General features: G+C 32.7%; 2 protein-coding genes and 1 long non-coding RNA gene across 4 annotated transcripts; 2 read left to right on the forward strand and 1 right to left on the reverse strand.

Moving 5' to 3' along the window:
• Window positions 1-543: 543 nt before the first annotated feature.
• LOC124840736 (ENTH/ANTH/VHS superfamily protein) lies at window positions 544-3,085 on the forward strand. The gene has a single exon (XM_047316852.2). It carries the CDS (start codon window positions 715-717, stop codon window positions 2,914-2,916), a length of 2,202 nt encoding a protein of 733 aa, XP_047172808.1. The 5' UTR covers window positions 544-714; the 3' UTR covers window positions 2,917-3,085.
• A 3,531-nt stretch (window positions 3,086-6,616) lies between these two features.
• Window positions 6,617-7,412, forward strand: LOC148195762 (uncharacterized). Its single transcript, XR_015780739.1, has 2 exons — window positions 6,617-6,748; window positions 7,094-7,412. It is a non-coding gene; the product is annotated as an uncharacterized LOC148195762 (long non-coding RNA).
• Window positions 7,413-11,535: 4,123 nt separating this feature from the next.
• LOC124840746 (G1/S-specific cyclin-E protein) lies at window positions 11,536-18,186 on the reverse strand. Of its 2 annotated transcripts, XM_047316862.2 has the most exons (10): window positions 17,894-18,186; window positions 17,644-17,768; window positions 16,670-16,811; window positions 16,309-16,590; window positions 16,074-16,224; window positions 14,399-15,403; window positions 14,032-14,270; window positions 13,866-13,939; window positions 12,254-12,362; window positions 11,536-11,832 (listed from the first exon to the last, which is right to left on the reverse strand). In XM_047316862.2, the coding sequence occupies exons 2-10, from the start codon at window positions 17,697-17,699 to the stop codon at window positions 11,809-11,811; spliced, it is 2,082 nt and encodes a 693-aa protein (XP_047172818.1). In that variant the 5' UTR covers window positions 17,700-17,768; window positions 17,894-18,186; the 3' UTR covers window positions 11,536-11,808. The 2 variants fall into 2 exon arrangements, with proteins under 2 accessions (XP_047172818.1, XP_087950842.1); XM_088094716.1 differs by having other exon boundaries at window positions 16,077-16,224; window positions 17,644-18,186.
• Between the last annotated feature and the right edge of the window lie 3,305 nt (window positions 18,187-21,491).

Here is a 21,491-nt window from a genome sequence, read left to right on the forward strand (position 1 = left end):
GTGAATATGTCAATGACTCAACTCTTTAGAAAGACAAATTGTTTAAAGGCAAGTGTTTCTGATTTTTTCAATTGGGACCACAGTAGGGATAATAGAGAAAATGTTGGAGTGAGAGAGATGAAAGAGAAAGGATTGAGAGGAATGAGAGAGGTGAGTAACGGTTTGGGGGGTTTCTTTTTTTTTTTTAAGTTTTGAAAATGAAAATTATTAAAATACCCTTAACCTTAAAACTTAGAATCCATGATATATAAGGGTATTTTTGTCTAATAAAATCCGGTACACATTGCTAAAATGTACCAACTGAAAAACAGGCGTACGCGCGTTAGCAAACCCCATATATATATATATATATATATATATATATATATATATATATATATATGTATTTTAAAAGTATAAATAGATTTTCATTCTATAAAAAACATCAAAAGAGATGGTTAATGAGGGCAATACTATTGATGTTAAATTACTCATTTTGAAGACAAAAAAAGAGTGATATTCTCGCCATGTCTAGGTTTTTCCTTTCCTACCTTTACTCTCGATCATAGTTTTCCGTGAATATCTGAGACAAAAGATGTTCTATGGAAATCCTATGAGTTTTGTTAGGAAAAAGTTCATGAGCAAGCGTCCAATGCGTAGTGATGTTAGAATTGTGAGGGGAGACGGGTGCAAAGAAAGAGATCAAATTCTCATTCTCAATCAATTTGATTCATCATGCCAAGCAGGCTCAGGAAGGCAATTGGAGCTGTGAAGGACCAAACAAGCATTAGCCTAGCCAAGGTTACCAATGCAGCCAATCTTGATGTCATCATCCTGAAAGCCACAACCCATGATAAAAACCCCATTGAAGAGCGTTATGTGAATGAGATTTTGAACATAGTCTCCTCTAACAAATTGTGTGCATCTGCATGTGCTCATTGTATAGGCAAACGCATTGGTAAGACCCGCAATTGGGTTGTTGCCCTCAAATGTCTCCTTATTGTCCTTAGAATCTTTCAAGATGGTGATCCATATTTTCCTAGGGAAGTCTTCCGTGCAATGAAAAGGGGTGCCAAAATTCTCAACCTTTCAGGTTTCAAGGATGACTCCAATTCTAGCCCTTGGGATTACACCGCATTCGTTAGATTATTTGCTTTGTACCTCGATGAACGCTTGGATTGCTTCCTCACTGGAAAGCTCCAACGGCGATTCAAGCATCACAACCGCTTTCACCAGATGAACCAGGTGACCAAGACTTCCAATGAGCCATGTATCAAAGACATGAAACCTATAATTGTGCTTGACAGAATTTCTCACTGGCAAAGGTTATTGGATAGAGCCATTTGCACAAAGCCTACAGGGTCTGCCAGGACCAACCGCTTGGTTCAGATTTCTGTTTATGCTATTGTACAAGAAAGCTTTGATCTTTACAGGGATATCTCTGATGGGCTTGGTGTTATCTTGGATAACTTCTTCCATTTGCCATTTTGGGCTTGTGCTGAAACATTCAATGCTTGCGTTAAATCCTGCAAGCAGTTTGATGACTTATCAGCTTTCTATTCTTTTTGTGTGAGCCTTGGAATTGGAAGGTCCTATGACTACCCCAAAGTGCAAAAGGTCTCTGAAGAACTTATGGAAACATTGCATGACTTCTTCAGAGACCAAGCTTTTCTCCCCACAAATAATAATTCAAAGCACCTCCATTCTCCTCCACACAAGGATCTTAAAGGCTCAAGTTCATCCCATGACGAGGGTATGGAAAGATGCGAGACACTTGAAAGTTTGTTTGAAACAGAATCCGATTTTGGGTCACAGTGTACATCGTTGAAAGATCTCATGACTGGTATCGACGTTGCCCTTAGTCCTAGTGGATCACTTGAGGAAGACATGAATTCGGAGCAATCAGACAAAGATGAGAAAGAATCGGTATCTGATGGTTATGTTAGTGCAAATAGTTTTGCTTCTGCCACATCATTTCCATTTCATCAAACATCAAGGTCGAGTTTGGATGCTGTAAGTTTTGATGAATTGCCGCGGGAACTGCATCAAAATCAAACGAATGATTGGGAACAACAAAATCAAACAAATGATTGGGAGAAACAAAATAAAACAAATGAGTGGGAGCAACAAAATATCCAAGCAGTTTCCAATAATATCACCAAAGATTGTTGGGAGTTAGTTTTGGCAAAGACAGTGACTGCACCTGCTGAAACATCACCCAAATTGACAAATGGGATGATCCCATTTGTTACCTTGTCTGATCAACCTTTAGTTCCTCAACACAACTACAATCCGTTCCTGGATGACACAGTGAATGTTGCTCCATTTGCAACAACTGGTGATAAATTCATTGATGTGGCACCAACATTTAAGGCAACAACAACTCAAGCCAACCTTTATGCACAGGATCTTATTGTACCAACCATCTCAGATCAAAGTTCCAGTTCAGTTGCAAATCCCGATCTATCTTTTGGTGACATGTATCCAAATGAGACATCAAAGGATCTCACTTCTTTTGAGACCAACATAACAGTGCCATCAACTTTTACAAAACCAAGTTTCCAGACTCGATGCTCTTTTATGAACGATTCATTTCCAACATTTCAAGTGCACAGGTCAAATATTGATGCCATAATGGAAACACCAACTCTTCCTACTCTTCAGAATCCTAACCTATGTTTTATTCCCTTACACTTCAAAGACCAGAACTTTTATGCTTCAGCAATGCCACCAACATTTAGTGCAAAGGATTACAATGGGACAACATTGGCAACATCAATAGACAATGATCTTTTTGGAACATGGCCCGGTGAAAATACCAATGAACTAACTTTAAATGTATCAATGCAAGAGGATACTTTATTGCGGCAACAACAACTTTGGTTGGAGCAACAACAGAGTATCATATCAAAGCATTCGAGTTCAGTTTTCAAATAAGAATGATTGAGCATTGAAATTTTGTAAAAATATATAAGTTACTGACTCGCTGTTTTTATCTAGTTCTTTTTCATTCCTTTCTCTAATCTGTGCAATTTCTTTTCACAATCAAATCTAGAGTTTGTATACAAAGGGTTGTGTTTCGGATATGGAGTTTAGAACTACTTCTTTGCACTTCACTGTTAATCTTTTAACGTTATCTTAGGTCTTCGTTACAGTTGTTCTTAGTCTTTCGCCTTTAGTCTCCAAGCTGAGTGGGTGAGTACATGTGAAAAACACTTCGACATATCCGAAAGGATATCACAGGAAAATCTTGAATTCGCAATAAATGTAATCACCTACCTCTTTACCTTACCTTTGTATTTATAGGTTTCAAAGTGAGCTTTTGATTAGAGTTGACCTAGTCACGACCCAAAAGTCAACAAATGTGTTTTACCTGTTTTTACTTATAAATATGTTGTGTAAAAAAAGTGATGCCAATATCTCAAGCCAAGAGAGGTGGGTGAATTGGATTTTGCTTTCAAAAATAGTTCTTTTAAAAAGCTTTGCAAAATCTTTAAGTTTTCTTGAAATCAATATGACAAGTATACGAGTCAACAATAAAAGAGAAGGAGAGAAAGGTCAACACAAAGATTTATACTGGTTCGGCCAAGCCTACATCTTGTCTTCCTTTAACAACCTTAGTTGAAGGGAACCACTATAATGATAGAGTATACAAGCAAGAATACTGGGATATCCCCTCTCAATGCACTCTCCTTTCCCACTCAATATCACTTACAGTACAAGGTGTTCACACCTCACAATCTCACAAACCCAGAAAGCAATCCCAACTTTCTGTACACCTTAAGAGCATTCTTAACTCTCAATGTAGAACAGGTACTCCTTCTGGCTAACAGCAACAAGAGCACAATCCTCTTGATTGTAATATGGACACTGATCCTCAAAGAATATCAACTCAGCTATCTTGCAAGAATCTTGATGATTTCACCCAAATGTATGATCTTGATTCTCCAAGAAGTCTTAGGACGCTCCTGTAATCAATACTTAACAAACAAGTCAGTTATGAAAGTGTAAATTCATGTAAATCGTATTGAATCAGTGCGCAAGACAACTATTTATAGGATTTTCTAATCCTGTCGCAATTTAATCGATTATGCTTTTAATGTAATATGTTAAGCTTTTCTTCCTGATTTAAATGTTTTACATTTGTTTCAAATTTAACAGATTAAATTGTGCATGCAATCGATTAGATAAATCACACAAGCCAACAACAAACAAATATGACTGTTATAGGCAATTATGGCTATTAATGAAAATGATTTTCACAAGATAAACATTTTAACTGATTATTAAACTTATGTAATCGGGTAAGTTCCATACTTAAGCAAATTTCAAAGTTATTTTTCATTCCAAACACATCAATGCACTCAACAAACACACATTGGCATAACAACATGTTTTAACCGATTAAACAACTATTGTAATCGATTATTTCAAGTTTATTTTGCCCCTGTTAAGCATATACTGAAATCTGAATAAAGTTAACATATTATATAAACAGTTTAATCGATTATTTCTTCCAGATATACAAAGTGCAATATGTTTAAACCTATGATTCATTTCCATATAATTAATACATATATCAATCATTTCAAGCACAAACACAATAATAAACAAGCAACTGTTATGCCATTTGTTGTGCAAGAAACTATAAAACATATTTTTTGTTCATCATCAAAAACACATATGTGAGATGGGTTTTGCTAGACATAGCTCCCCCTATCAACAATCTCCCTCTTTTTTTATCACGCACAATAAGAAATCTGTTTTCGAGTTACTCTCCCCCTTTGCACATTAGCAAAAAACTGGCAGAACAAGTAACATGGAAATAAAGTGTTAAAAGAGACATCAAAATAAATCCTTACAAACCATTGAAGAATGTGATGTTCCCCCTATCATTAAGCAATGTAGAACTTAACCAGAATGAGCAGTACAATATTTATCTCAGTGTGAGAATCAAAGCTCAGTTGATCATATTGAAAACAATATAACAATATATAACAGTATATAACAGTATATAAATCAGAGTATTTATACTGAATTTCAAATGAATATAACATGTGATATCATGTACAATTGCTAATACTCAATATGATTTATGCAAATAAGATGAAGCATAGAGTATTATAGCAGCATAAATGTATGATATCAACTAATTCAGCATAATATATGAACAAATGTTTTAGAATATCTGTAACAGTGGTGCCTTTTTTGATCAATATGCAACATGACATATATGAAGCATATATAATGAGTTTTAAAACATTTTTGATAAATATGCAACATATAACATGTATGAAATGCTCAACATGTATATAAGAACATTTAAAACATGTTTAGCAGTCAAAATCATTAGTTATAAGCATGTAAACCAATTTTGTACCACTTAATCGATTACATTATGTATGTAACATATTAAGATAACTACATTTAGAAATATTTAACATATACCAAGAGTGGTGAACAATACTATGCAACCAAAAGTGGGTGAAACTCACCTAGACAAGTGTACATGGAGAATACCAGGAGTGTCTAGGGATACCAGGAGTGGTGAGAATACCTAAGACTTTTGAAATTTTAGAAGATGTTCCTAGACCACTACCATGAGTTCAACATGAACTTTAAGTGAATGCCTTCCCTTGGTTGTTTTCAAAAATGGGAGCAAGAGATGCAAGCTTCTCTTTGACTTTTCAAAGGGTGCAAAATAAGAAACCCATCACGTAAACATGCATCCAAAATTCACGTTTTCTCTCTCTTGAATGCACAATTGAATTTTCTAGATGCAAAAGAGATCCTACTTTACATAAAACATGCATGGAAAGGTAAAATGCAAAAGTTAAAGCTCTCACTTTTCTCACTTACATGTAAATACCACTCGACTAGTTTCCTTTCATTGATAAATGTATCCAAACATCAATATATAACACTTACTTCATACATTTCCCAAACTAAATAAAAACAATTATAATTAATTTTATCTACTAATTCCACACTCTTTAACACACAAGTACACAACCATAAATAATTATTTAGCACAAAAAAAATATAAATAATAAAATTATATTGGTTTAATCATTCGTCAGGTTCCTATTTGGGGTGGAAATCTCAAATTGGTCATCTTCTTTCTCGGCATCTCAATTAGGTACTTATTTTGTAAAAATTGCAACAATTACATACCTACCGTTAAATTGGGTCCAACAGCGTTAATGTATGTTTGATGTGGCAAGATGAACTATGTTTTTAATTGACGTGGCTGACATTAGTAGGTCTACGTGATTTTGACGTGCATATTTAATTTTGTTTTAAAAAGAAATTAGAAAGAATGAATGAAATATTGGAAATTAATTGGGGATTCAATTTGATCGAATTAGAGATTGGGAGAACTTGGTTCTAACATTGTAGGGTTCGTGCAAACTTGGAATCAATTTCACAAATTGGGGTATCAATTTGGAGATTTAGGGTTTAATCGTAATTGATGTTGAGGAGAGAAAGAGGTTTCAGGTCTCCATCACATGGTCGTTGGAGTTGTTGGATTTACCCTATGATTTGTTAAGAAGTACATAGGTTAGTCACATGATTTCTATGGATACTTGGTTTTCTTATTAAAAATTTAATGATGAACTTTGGACTTTAGGGATATGCACCAACTAATTCAGATAAAAGGGAAGGAATTTTGAGAAGAAGGCGTCTTGAGTATCTTGACTATATTTCTCAGTATTATGATATTCCTGATGCAAAAAGCTGGGATGATGAGATTAATATGCTTCGCCAGGTATTCTCGATTATAACATATTCCTAATTGGGTTAGTGGCAAAAATAAGGTTCTTCATATTTATGATTGTTAGATTGCTGCTGATTGTCGAGAACTGTACTTGAAGTGTCATTCTTTCAACAACAAGTTCAAAAATCATTTGGAGCGTATTCTTTACACATGGTTAGATTAGATACTACCGATATCATGTTTCTATGTGTGATTTCATTTTGAGCTAGTATTCTTTGTTGTGAATTTTTTTGAGGTGAAATAAAGCTTTAAGCTTTCACTATATTTAGGTAGCATTTGATACTGATTATGTGTTGTAGAGAATGAACATCATCTAATCTCTGACTTTTTTATCAGTGGTCATACTAGCTCTAGAGGTCTGATTTCCAAGAATTGGTAATGTTTCTTAAACACCTTCCAACTAAGAATTGGACGCAGCAGGAGCTCGAGATGGTACTTTCTCGTACGTTTATGTGGCACAGCATGTTCAACAGTTGTCCAAGCCATTTAGCTAACTAAGCAAGGAAGCAGATGTAATTTTTCTGTATTTAGTGTTGTTTCAGAGACTCCACAAGTTGTTGCATACTTTGACTTTTGCTATTAGTAATCTAGAAAAATAATAAGTTCAAGAATTATCTTAGTCAAGCAATACAAGTGGAACTTAATTTGCAATTAATCTATCGAAATCACATCTTCGAAACTTACATGCAGCTGTTACTTTCTTGTATATACCACGTATAAGAGTTTAGAATTTTAAGGTAAAATAATGTAAATAATAAAGTGTAAAAGGTGAAACTAATAAACATTACAATTACAATATCCTGAGACTTTTTCAAGTCAAATACAAGTTTATTGAGAGTTTCTTTGACTATGTAATTGCATTGTTTTCATCTACAAAATCCCCTTGTTTTATCAAGGAACTCCACATAGTTAAGACAATCATGTTTAAAAGAATCCACCAATTGGTGATGTTGCTGTTGTCTGTTTCTTTCTAAATTATTGATGTTGTTGTTGTCCGTTTCTTTCTAAATTTGTAATCAGTACAATGAAAATGAACTTGTCGGTGGAACAACCCCATTCCTTCATGAACTCATATCTTCATCGCCTCCTCCGTCATCCCGGCTTGCAAATACGCCTCTATCATCTCACCGCACATCCTCGTCGCCAAATTCAATCCTTCCTCCAAAAATTCAGAGAATAACTCCTTTGCATGTCGATTTTCTTGTTCCTTCCGAGCAACAAAATCTTATTTCTTGAACTTCGGACAGTCCCAAAATTGTTGGCCTTTGTTCTTACCTATTCTTGCATTAAGGTTTTTGCTTCTGCCACTTAGTGCATGACAAAGAAGAACACGAATGGCCATCAAAGTACCAGGAGAAGAAGAACACCCCCTCGAAGAAGAACATAACAAAGTTATTCCCTTCTATTAGGGACTTATAAAAAATTGAAATTTTCTCAATTTTTTTTCCCAACTTTTTAATTTTAAAACAACCAAATCCACATAATTCCGAACATGTGTCAGCCACGTCATTTAAAAACATATTACACCATGCCACGTCAAAGTTACATTAACGTTATTGAACAATTTTCACAAAATAAGGACCAAATTGAGACGCCGAAAAAGAAGAGAATCAATTTGAGATTCCCATCCAAAAATGAGACCTGCCGAATGATTAAACCAAATATATTCTATTTTACATTTTCTACGGGTCTTACAATTTTGGCTCAATTATTGTGTAGAGTAACATAGTGGTACTCGGTTGGAATAATTTTGGATTGAATAGGGAGTAGACAACTATGTGTGTGAGTCATTTATGAGTCGTGAGATAGTTAGAGGGTTATTCTTGATTTGTTCAAGAGTAGGAAGTGATCTAGTATGGTTGGCAATGATACCCTTAAAGTTAGGGTCTCTTTCGCCTATGCGGGGCTGTGGAAAAAGGTTATGTTTTGAGTAGGTTATGTTTTGAGTTTATCTTCTGGTTATACTTCGTTAATTTGAGTTTGTACCTTTCCTCTTTCGAGAGGGTAAAAAGGTAGTCACATTTCCTCTTGTGAGGAGGTAGAAAGGTTATCTCTTTAGCTTTAAGAGACAATAGAAGAGATGGGCCTCTTCGTCCATGAATTGCGGTAGAAGGGACTGGGATTCAAGTGTCGTCTTTTCCTCTTGCGAGGGGTAGAAAAGGATGGATGTCTCTCCCTTAGGGTTCCGGCTCATGCTGAGTTTAGAGCTGGTGTGAGTAGCTTGTAGAGTAGGGGAGATAGGTCCAAAGCTTTAGTGGAGGACCACATGACTTATCCTGTTTTAGTAAATAGGAATTGTGAGGTGAAGTTTGGAAGAATACTTACATTTGTAGAAATGGTTAGTATTGGCACGGGTTGCCATTAAAGGACTTGTTATGGAAAGCTAATGGGCTGGTCATGATTCCTTTTAAGGGAATGTATGTATTTTTATTATATTGCTTGTTATAGTCTTATGTGTTGATGTTATTTGGGGTGATAGGATTTTGGTAGGGACTAATTGACTGGGATGTAAATGATGTATTAGTGAATTGATGTTTATTTGGTTAGCTCACCCATGCTTGTTTGTTTATGTATGGTGTATGTGTGTGTGGCGATGATCGTATAACGTTGGTGTTATACAAGAGCATATGCAGATATGCTCGATGTTGGATAAATGTTCGAGAGATGGTACAAAGCAGGGATTTTATAAAGCCTACGTGGTTATTTCTTTTAAGGAAGTTTGCATATTTATGTATTTTCATACATTTGAATTTAAATATTGGCGTTGTAAAAATTAATTGGATTGAATTTATTTGAGAAATTATTTTCGGTTAAGAAATTTTTAATTTTAGTGTGTTTTAGTAACGCCTATAAAATTTGGGGTGTTACATATTCTACATGCATTAAATATTTTGAACTTTGATCAGCGTTAGGCCATATTTTGTATGCAAAACATTTTATCATTTGTCATTTCATTAATAAATGCATCGTTTAGTAAAACATTCAAAATTATATGTTTTATCAAAAGTTGCATGTAAATGATAGCGTTTAGCTGTTTTTGTCAGACAATACATTTTATAAGATGCTTGCTTGAATTAACATTGTTTTGAATAAAACATATTTTAAGCTTCAGTGTTAACATAGAGATAGACAATTTTGTTCATAAAATGCTTGATTGTAAGATATTGTCTACTTAGACGTTTAGGTGTTGTTTGTTACCCATATCGTCTACTAGATTATTCATTAAGAAAGATGCTCCATTTTATTAGAAGTTGTTTATAAAACTTTGTTCATCAAACAATATAGTCTAGAAGACGTTATTATAAGCTTGTTTTCATCTATAAAAGATGGTCTAAAATATTTTTCTTTCAAACACTATTTCTTTAAAACAACATTTCATACCAAGCAATATTTCGCTTAATGTTTTTATTAAATTTCAACACCTGAGTTGCTAGATGGTATAATGTTTGAACGATTTTGTCTTAACATTTTATGTTTTGCACCATCTTATTTGGACCAAAATTAGATAACTACGCAAGAAGAGATTGAGAAAAGCAAAAACAAACACATTAACCTAAGCTTTAATTACCAAACGTTTTTATTATTAACAAGAAGAGATTGAGAAAAGCTTCTATTTCACTTTTCACAACACTTATTTTACTATTAATACTTTAAGTCACTTTAGATTTGGTTATTTTATTTTAACATTTGCGAACACTTCAAATGCAGTTCTAATTTGGTTGTCTTAAAAATAGTTAAAATCATTTTGTATATAATTTTGTGTTGTTTACTTTCAATATTTTTAAAACCACTTTATATGCGCTTCTAATTTGGATATTTAATATTTTAGAACCACTTTTGATGCACTTCTAATTTATTTATTTTTAATATTTTAAATCACCTTGGTTCCAACGTACGTTTAAATGCTATGTATTGTATGCAAAATGGCCGCTTTTCATTCATGTGATTTAAGGTATATGCAAAATGAGAAATTTTCAAAAGTTTGTTGATCTGACTCACATTCCTTCTATTAAGAATCTTATTATAGTAGGGATTGGGATGGTTGGTAATCTCTACAAAGGTGATGGATAATAATATTGATGAGTTTGTTGTTTTGAAGACTTTTAATATCAATATTCATGTTAGCAAAGCTTCTAAAAGTTTTAGGGCGGAAATCCTGGTTTTGCAACTTCTACTAGTGTTTTTAGAGGCAGCAAAGGGAATACAAAGATGGCTTCTCTTCATACAACTTATGAAAATCCTGATTTTGTAACTCCTACTAGTATTTTCAGAGGCAACAAAGGGGAACACATAGGTGGCTTCTCTTCATAGTATTGATAGTGATCTGAAGGCTAAGATTATAAGTGTTATGCTTTCTATCGAGTTGGTTGCGGTTGAGGTTGGGTTTCTTTATGGCTTGACCATGTTAGTTTTATCTCTCGCTAAACCTAATATTGTTCTTTGGTATCATAGAGGATGATGGAAATGTTGTCAGCCAGGAGTGAATGCTTAAATTTTAAAATCTCTCATATTTAGAGAAGGTAATAAATGTGTTAATAGTTTAGCAAGTTTACGTGTGGATTTGAAGCAAAAGTTCGTTTGGTTTTAAAATATACCTTCTTGTCTAAAGCAAGATTTTTTTAGAAGAGTTTGATTTAGTATAAATTTTCTTGATTACATAAGTTTTAGTCGTATTTTTGTTTTTATCCTTTTTTCTTTTTGTTGTTTTTTCAATAAAAAATATCATCAAGGAACATATAATTATTAAGATATAAAGTACCAACCTAGTTGGAATGTCATACTCTCCAATTGATACCTTTATATAGAAAAAAATATACATTGAGTATAATTTACAAGTGTACTGTACATAATGTACATAATGTAATTTGTACTGTAAAACTCATCAAGAAATAGACAAATGTAGGAAAGAAACTCGGAGAAAAGGTAAAATCAAAATTTGTTACGATGGAAAAAATCTTAAATTGCTATCAGCAGTCTATTGAGTTTACCCAAATGACGTGTTGTGTTGACGTTAGGATCGTCAAAGATGTCAAATTTGTTGTCAAATACAATCAAACGTTCTTCTTTTCTTCCGCCTGCAAAATAAGCGTTAAGGATTATAAAAATGTTTGAAATGATAGTTTATTTCCACACACAGAAGCAACATGAAAGTGCAAGGGAATGCCATCAAAGACATTTGGGTTTTGAAAGTCTAAAAAAATAAAGATCTTTAACCTCAACAACAAACTAATATAAGTAAGATGGAGCAATGCTCTGACTTGAGGAGAAGCAACTAACTAAATTTCGTAGAAGCAACATGTTATTGATTTGTTTTATGCAGTTTCAAAGAATCCCATTTTAAAATCATTCAATTAGCTAGTTTTGCTCAAACCTGATATTCACCTACCTCTAAAATAAATATCAATCAGCATGGAATGAGAATTTGAAAAGTCACAGCTAATTATTTCAAATGATGTTATACAGGAGTTGCATCACACTCAGTTTTAGAGTTCTCACCAACTTCAGTGTCAAACCATTTTTTCCACGATCTCCAGAGTTACCTTGCCGCGATCTTTGGCAAGCACGATATAGTCTTCGGATAAACTCCTGTACATGATTATAGATGCTGCATAGAATTACGTCAAATCAAGGTTAGACACATACATTACTTCATTGATTAGTGATTGTTCAGAACTATTATTGTTGTACATAATAAAATATCTCAGGGAATATCCTAACAGATAAAAAAAGCATTATTTCCACATCTCCAAATTTCCTAAAGTCCTATTGTTGGAATCTTGTTGATTTTAGAGTCTTACGGATATAGTAACTAATGATATTAGGATCAATTATATGGATTCTGTATTTTTTTATGTTATTAGCCTAAAATAGGGTAAATAATTATTCTATAATTTTGTTTTCTCCCCTATAAATTGAATAGCTCTCGATTGTGGTCTAAACAAATCATTCGTCATGTCTTCTCAACATAGTATCAAGAGTATAACGAGAAGTGAATTCTAATACTTGCTTTCCTTATGGAGCCACTACTCAGGTTTACACACTTTAGAAATTGTAAATGTTTTCAGTTTCTGTTTTTTTTCCTATTGTGTCTCACTGTTCACTTTCCTAGTGGTATTAAAATCGCGAGTAAACTTGCACGATCCTGAGTTTGCCCTGCCAAGCAGCAAACAGACGTGGAGGATGAATCAAAAGTTGGGTGCACTGAAACGATTATACAAGGATGTTCGTTCGGAGGATCGTGTGGCCGTGATTTTTCTGGAAGGATTGTGTTTCGCATTTCAGAACCAAAGGAGAAGATCCACATGAGGTACGAGGAACTCATTAAAGAGCTCAAATTTGAAGAAAGTTCTCACAAGGCACATTGTGTGACAACTAGATAATGCATTTGACATCAGCTCTAATCTTGTCTTTCAAGAAAGAACCATATATATTGAGGCAAATTGTTATTTCATAAGAGAAAAACTCGAGTTGGGGATAACATCACTAGATTTGTCAACTCTAGTGAACAGCTGGCTGGCATATTCACCAAGTCGCTAAGAGGACCAATGATTGATCATAGCAAGCTACACATGTTCAATTTATATGCTCCAGTTTGTGGGAGTGTAATAATTATAGAAGCATGGAACTAATCTGTATGACCAAGAATGTCTAGCTTATATAATTATATAACACACACACACACACACACACACACACATATATATATATATATATATATATATATATATTATTAGAAATGTTTTTATTTATTTCTGAATCATATCTTTGTAATTACAAGATATCAAGTGTCCTCTATATATTATATTGATTTCTTTTTTAAATGTAAACAAAGCCAGAGACTGTTATTTGAGAAACAGATGGTTTCGGCTTAATGTTTATCTCCTTCCTAGAGTTTAACAAACACAATATTTACGATCGACCACCAACACCTTATTCTTAAAATTTAAAATTGATCATCGACCAAAATTAATGAAACCCACAATTTCTCAAGACAAGTTTACCAACCACTGTCCTTTAAGCTATAATGCATAACTCAACCATCACACGACCAACATTTTACTTGAAATGCCATTTTATGTTCTTTCAATTTGAAAACAGAATATTGTACCTTAGTCGATGCCTATTGCAGGCTGTGAAGAAGGCAACAAACCCATAGACTATGCTCTTGAGAGCACGGAAAATCTAGAAAAGGAAAAAGGAAAATATACCAAATTAGGATAGTCTTTAATGAAACCACTGACAACCAAAATAATATTGTAATGCCATCTTACAACCTGGGAAAAAAGATCATTCCAAAGAGTTCGCCACATGGATACTTCAGAGGCAGTCACTGTAGCTTCAGAAGTTGCTACAAACTGAAAAATGCTGCTAAAAAACTGCCACATCTTGCCAAGTGTATTGAAAATGTACAAACATGTTGAGGGCAAAAATCTGAATATCATCAAGATGAGACGAACAGGAGCATATAGTAATTCCCAGAGAACCCAAAATAAAGGATATAAGATACATGTAGCTGCAGTATATTCAAAAAAAGTAAACGGAGGCAGTTAGTAGAATATCAGATGACAATTGATTTGCCAAAAACAAGTATAAACTTAACAAATAATAGACAGTACCAGAAAGCTAAAACATATGACTTACCGATGCTCCAAACAACATTGAAGACAAACCAAAAAGGGGAAAACAGTAGCTCCAGTACATTTCCCACTATATCAAAAGATGTATCAACTACTAGCCAAATAACAGAAAAGATGCTTTCAGCTATGTCAAACAAAAACTTCAAGCTTGGGAGAAGAAATCCAAAAATCTCCACCAGTGATTCTACAAGAGGTTGAACAAGAACTGAAAAGAATGACCTCATAGCATGTGAAAAGGCAAGAAACCACCTAACAGCCTTTTGGAAGTTATGTAGAAACAGCATTGTCCCTAAGTATTTGACCCTTGAAACCATCTCCCAAGTTTCAATCCAATCAAAAAGAGGCCCACATATACGAGATGCAGTTGCCTTAAGAACAGGAACATTCTTGTATAAATCATAGAATCCAATGAGAACAGTAACAAATGATATCAAAACATATAAAAGTCTTGCAAGTGGGCACATCCAAGGACGATAAAGATTGCATAACACTGGATATGACTGAAGGAAGATGACCCAAGATGGAAGACCAGCCTCCAACAAAGTAAGCAATCGCAGATCAGATATAATGACTTCCCTTAGTTTAAATGGGAGGTCGTGATCATCAAACCTAAATAACAGTAGAACATCCCTATATTGTGTTGCTTTATCTGCAACATCTTGAGTGGTTTCAACTGAATCATCTTGAGTGACTTCAGCTGTTTCATCAGAAAAGCAGCTAGAGGTCTGAGAATAATCCAATGAGTCATCAATTTCACCTGCAGAGTAGCCATCAGCTTCAACTCCAGCACTAAAGGAATTCATTAATTTTCGTCTCTTATAAGGTCCAGAAGGAGGAGGTGTGTGTAACATATCTGTTGTGTCTTCTATATCATCAGAATATACTGCAACATTGGTACCTAACATATCTTCAACAGTGACATTTCTGCAGACATTATCATTGTCCTCGTTGTCATCATCAACAGATACAACACCAGAAAAATCTTCACTGGCATCATAAAATATTTCCCCTGTTAAAGTTGCAGCAAAGAAGTAATGTTCATTGAAAACCCATTGGTTTAGAATTTAAAGAATTTCTATAGCCTTTAGTTGCTATAATGTAAGTTAGAATGTGAAACCTTTCACAATTAGGCTATGTGTGCTGGAAGTTGATAGCCACAACAAAACAAGGGTTTATAAAAACAATGAAAAGGATGAAACATGGGGGATAAAGAGTTATGATATGAGTTTAAAAAGACAGGAATGGAAAAGGTTAAAAGTTTTTAATAAGTCTCACTATTCATGCCCCCACCTCAGAAAAGGAAAAATAAGATTGGATGCTTAGGAAGAAGATTAAGTGGGGATGAGATCCTTCCTTTCCCTTTATTTCTGAAATTTTATAACCATTCAAACAAGGTAATATCTCGGCATACACAGGGTCCTATTATCAACACAACTTAAGTGTTAAGTAACTTACAGCAATTTTCTATATAGTGAGTGCATGTGCAAGACATGCATGCATGCATGTCTTCCTACACATAAGTATATTTCTACTTGCATGAAATACAAATAGGTGCATGCTTCATACATTACTATATTCCTACTCACATGAAATACAAATGCTACAGCCATAAAGGCAATCCTAAATCCATATGCATTATGCACACTAGGTAAGAAAAAAATTATGAGAATCCCAATTACCACCTGAGGCAGAATCCAGGTGTTCTTTTAGAAGCATCTGTTCAGAAGGGGTTCCTGAGAACCATGAAGACATGCACCTTGCAGCTTGAGCAATACTATCAAATTCCCATCTTTTCATCAGTTTAGCTTCTATAGCCAGTGATGTATCCGTCTGCAAAACAATTGAAATAAATCAATACATGAAATTGTGTAGAATCTAATGAGAACATAACAAGAAACATGCCAAAGAGAGTACCTGAAGCTCATTATAGTAGTTGATACCACGAACACTAGACCATGCAACTTCAAATATGATAAAACCATAGAGGGTTCTATGCAGCTCACTGCTCAATTGTAAAGAATTCCTTAAGTTTTTCACAGGCAACAAAACTCTCTTCCTTGATAACACCACTGCTTCAATCAATGAGAACCATCTCATAAGTTTCTTTGAATTGCTTGAGCTTGATTGAGGACAAACTTCCTTGCCTTCACTCCTCTCTCTTCTAGCTTTGGAATATGCAAAGGGAGATAGCCTTGACTGCAAAAACATACTTATATAATTCTTATTCTAAGACTACAACTACTTGAAAATCACTTTCAATAATGAGTTTACAAACCTTAGTAACCATTAATTGCCAAATGTGTATGCCCCGTGAACCAAGGTCACTCAACCATGGTCTATTGTCAACCAAAATATACATTTTTTTGCTATCATTTGCGAGGAAAAGGCTAAGATCTGCAAAATAAGATTGCAAGTCTCTGCAGAATACACATCACGAAGAAGAAATAAATCAGCATTAGAAAAACAGAAACAGAAAACAACTCTGCTAACCCAGCATAGTTGATCAATTCAAATACAGCAGATAACAAGCACCCAGCTGTGACAAATGTTCTTGAATAGCCAAAGAAAATTTTTAAATGCTGAATCATTAAGTTGCTGTAACTCCAGGTTGAGTAGAAGCGGTAACAGTTGCACTTCCACATTTTCCAATTGTCCCACACGATATATTATTCAACATAATATGACAATCTAAACTTAGTAAGAACTGAAAAATTACATAAAGAACTTCGCCAAAAACGTTCCTGATCCATTGCATTTTATGAAACCAGAAAATGCAGGTAAACTGGCAACAGAGTTCAGAACATCACGATATTTTTCCTTAAAAGATCAGGAATACCATTTGCAGTTGACTGTAAAATAGCATAGTGAACTCAAATCTCATACACAAATGTATCCAAAAATAAATAAAAAAGATGCACAACACTGTGTAGAGCTCATGATCATGAAAGAAACAACAAAATTTAATTTAAAAAATACAAAAGGAGAGGGCGTGGAAGTAATAATTTTTCTCAGATATAATAATTAATAAATTAAGGGGGAGAAAAACAAACGCATCATGCATCATCAAATAAAATTCAAACCCTTTCACCCGAAAAGTAAACAAATAAATACATTCAATCCAGCATCAATTTAACAACAGAGGCCATTCGTTAATCATGTGATAAAATATACAACAAACCACGATCGCACATCATCAGAGCAAATCATGAATACGAAAAGAAGAAAAAGAAAGAAAGAAAGAAAACATACCCAATTTGCAAACTCGTAAGAGAAAAAATGCAGCGTCCATCGTCACCTTTCCCCATTAAGATAAACAACACCCTCGAACCCCTTCTTATTACCAAAACCTTCTTCTCCAGATTTCTCACTAGCACCTGCTCCAATTTCCAAACACAAAAGAACAGAAAGAAAACAAAAAAAAAAACAAAAAAAAAACATTAATTGTCCACAATCATTCTCTCAATTTCCCTTAAAAGAAAAAGAGGCGTAGAAAGAGGACCAGAGGAATGGGTGTTCCATGAAAACGAAGAAGAACGAAAGGCAATGGAACCCGGAGCGAGTAACTTCATAACAAAGAATATAAAAGAGAAGGGAAAAAAAAGAGAGAAAAATCCAAAGAGTTAAAGGTTGAAAGAAGAGTGCATATATGCTCGTTTGTAACTAATTTTTCTGATGGCGATGATGCTAATTAATTTGTAATAAATTTGGTTCACCGTAGAGAGAGCGCGAGGAGAATCAGAGAGAGAAAGTAGTTGTCAAGAGCACGTTCCTTGTGTTTTTTACTCTTTTCGATGCTTTGTTTGTTAGTGCTGTTATTAAAACCTTAAAAATAGGAAGAGGACAAGAATTTAGTGCTTTTGTTTGGATATTATGGCTTTTCACACTGCATCAAGATTAATTCTACAGCCATCAAAAACATTTAGTTCGTTTGTTATGAGGTTATGATTCCTCGGAATAGTAATTATTATATAATTAAGAAATTACTTTTAAACATGTATTAGAAATGTGTTTGATTAACTTACTTATACTTTTATGAATTCTAATTAGTAGAAGCTAAACTTACCTTATATAATGGAGGGATCTAATCCTTTTGCAAATAACTTTTTATAATTTTCTAACCAGTATTAGAATAAGATTCTTTCTATTTTTATACAAAGCCAGCCAAAGAAACTTATGTGAGAAAAAAAAACTATCATTGAGATTCTCTATAAATAGGAGAAAACTGATATTAAGAAAAGTAAAATAAAAATAAATATAAGTTGCTTCGTGAAAATAAAAAATAAAATGGAAAGATAAAAATATTTAGATTGAAAATAATAATTTTGATATATTTTCTCATTTATTCTTAACATAGTTTTTCTTATTTAGTACATAACATTTTTTTACCATTTAACAAATTATGTTTAATGTTACATTCAATATGGGTCTCTCTTTTTAAGTGTAAAAGATGTACGAGTTTTTAAGTTTTGTTCCTCTTAATTTTCCCTTTTATCTAAGTTACTATATTATCTAATTTATTCTCAACATTCATATCTTTCTTGGATTTTCAATAAATTGAAAAAATAAGAAATGAGTTTAAGATAAGCTCATGATATTTTTGAGTGGTTCCTACTTTTTATGATTTTTCCTAAATAGGTTCTCACTATTTTTTTCTCTTAATTGAGTCTCTATTTTTAAAAAATTGAAAATAATTAAGTTTTTGTTGTTAGTTCCATACTATCATAGTTAAAGAGGTGTCACGCGTTAATTCATGATTTTTTTGAATTTTTTAAATTTTTTTGAATTATTTTTATATTTATTTTTTATTTTTTTTATTTTTTTGTTGATAAATAAAAAATTTGTCACGTGTCAAGCTGACATTGTGTCACATGACAATGATAGTGCACTTGTCCTTGTATTTTTTTTTTCAATTTTGTCCTTGTATTTTTATTTTCTCTCGTTCGATTTTTTTTTAAATTAAAATTTTTTTCCTTCCCAAATGAAAACGAGTTATGAATTGTTGAAGAAGTACTGAGATTATTTTTGTATAGATCACCTTCAGAAAAATATTTATTATTGAAATGTTAACTTTTATAGTTTGCTTATTCATATTATTTAGGTTAAATGATTTCATTTGTTGTTTAATTTTGTAGAAAAATTTTAAATGACTTTCTTTATTTTTATTTTTCTCAATTTATTTTTATTTTAAAAACTTTAATACAACTAAGTTATTTTCTTTAGTACTATATAAATAAAAATGTGTTATATGTTAGCTCGTAATTTTTTTTATTTTTCTAATAAAAAAATATCAATTTGTATAAAAAAATTTGTAAAGATTTATATACAAAATAGATTTTGTTTGAATTTGGAGAGGAACAAAATTATTTAATTTTTCAAAAAAAACATAGAACCAAATTGAGACAAAATAAAAATATAGGGACCAAATTGAGACAAAATAAAAATATAGAGACCAAATTTAGACAAATACAATGACACGTGACATTGTTAGTGCTATGTCATACTACTATTGCCACATGACATAATGTCAGTTTGACACAGGACAAAATTTTTATTTAAAAAAAATAAAATAAAAATAATTAAAAATATTTAAAAAATTAAAAAAAAACACGAGTTGACACATGAAATCCTCTTTAACAGTGTTAGTACGAAACTAACTGTAAGGACTTAATTGTTTCAATTTTTCAAAAATAGGAACGCAATTGAGACAAAAAAAAAAGTGAGTGACCTAAATGAAAAAAGCTGAAAATAGAAACTATCTGATTGATTAAACATCTATCTAATGAGAATCACTACACGAGACAAAGATTAATAGTTATTCTACTTCTTCTTTCCATTCAAGGTCATCAAGGTCTTACTATGTTGACATAAAAACCTTCTTTTTTAGAGGAATTTTGTTTCTTCTAACTTTTTTTTGACCTTTTTGCATTTTGATCTTAAGTATCCAACTTCTTACATGCATAATAGACCACTTGGGTCTTATTTTCTTTTTAGTTCTTTTCTTGTTGAAGTTGTCACATAACCTACCACTCTCATTTCTCACACTTTTCTCTTCATCCTCCGTTACTTTCTTTTTCATTTATTCATGCTCTCAATTTTCACCTTTACATCTCTTTCAGAATTTAATCCTCATAATAGTTGAGGAGTTAAAAAGCATATTTGTAGAGTAAGTTTCTATTTACTGTAGATTCTTTTTTTTCATACTTTTTGTAAATTTTATCATTAATCTTGGTAGGATGAATTGATAAACGTCATCCTCATACTACACACAAAAAAAAAATAGTTGTTATTTACTACTAAAATTTATATCTAAAGTAAAAAATTTATAAATAAAATAATGTTACCTATATATTACATACGAAAATGGTTATAAATAACATTATATTCAAATTTATCCGTAAGTAATTATATATGAATTATCTACAAATTAAATTTGTATATAAATCTATAGACTTATCTGTAGATAATCATCTACTGATAAATTCGTATATAATTTGTCTATGAATAAATCCATGTAATTCGTAAGTAACATAATTGTTAGTTTTGTTGAATAAATTCTTTTTTGAAATAATTATTCAGATCTAGACATAGATTGAGATAAACATATTGTGACAAACAATTTATATTTAAAAAATATTGAGTAAATAAATAATGTTAATATACAACCATTTTCATACATAAAAGCTATAAAATTCAAATATTGTAAAATTTAAATGTCTAATACTAATAAATAAAGTCTAAAGTCGATAAATGCTTAAACACAGTAATAAATAAAGTCTAAAATCTCTCAATGAGGCAAATTAAAAGGATTCTTCGTCTTGTTGTACTTGATCATTGTCCTACAACTCTCCGTTTGAATCAAATTGGCCTTCTCTACTACATTGGTGTTAAGGAGTTCTCCTTATTGCTTGTAGAAGAACTTTTCGTCCTCCACGACAACTTCATATGATTGAGGGGGATGGTGGACGTTTGAGTGGTGTTGCAAGAAGATAAGCCTTCACAAGTTTATAAACTAATATATCTAAGGGAGTAGTCGACTGTCATCCCTCAACCAAGGATGACCTGCATGTGCAGAAGTATGCAATAATTAGTTTAACAGA

Source organism: Vigna umbellata, chromosome 7, assembly GCF_029865625.1.
Source record: "Vigna umbellata cultivar VRB3 chromosome 7, Vumbellata_1.0, whole genome shotgun sequence".
NCBI lineage: Eukaryota > Viridiplantae > Streptophyta > Magnoliopsida > Fabales > Fabaceae > Vigna > Vigna umbellata.

Coding starts and splice junctions, on each gene's coding strand:
- LOC124840736 (XM_047316852.2), top strand. CDS start 715: ATGCCAAGCAGGCTCAGGAAGGCAATTGGAGCTGTGAAGGACCAAACA.
- LOC124840746 (XM_047316862.2), bottom strand. CDS start 17,699: ATGGGGAAAGGTGACGATGGACGCTGCATTTTTTCTCTTACGAGTTTG. Junction 15,404..16,073: donor CCTGGATTCTGCCTCAGGTG/GTAATTGGGATT, acceptor CAACTTTAACAG/GGGAAATATTTTATGATGCC. Junction 13,940..14,031: donor GGAATGATCTTTTTTCCCAG/GTTGTAAGATGG, acceptor TTCCTTTTCTAG/ATTTTCCGTGCTCTCAAGAG.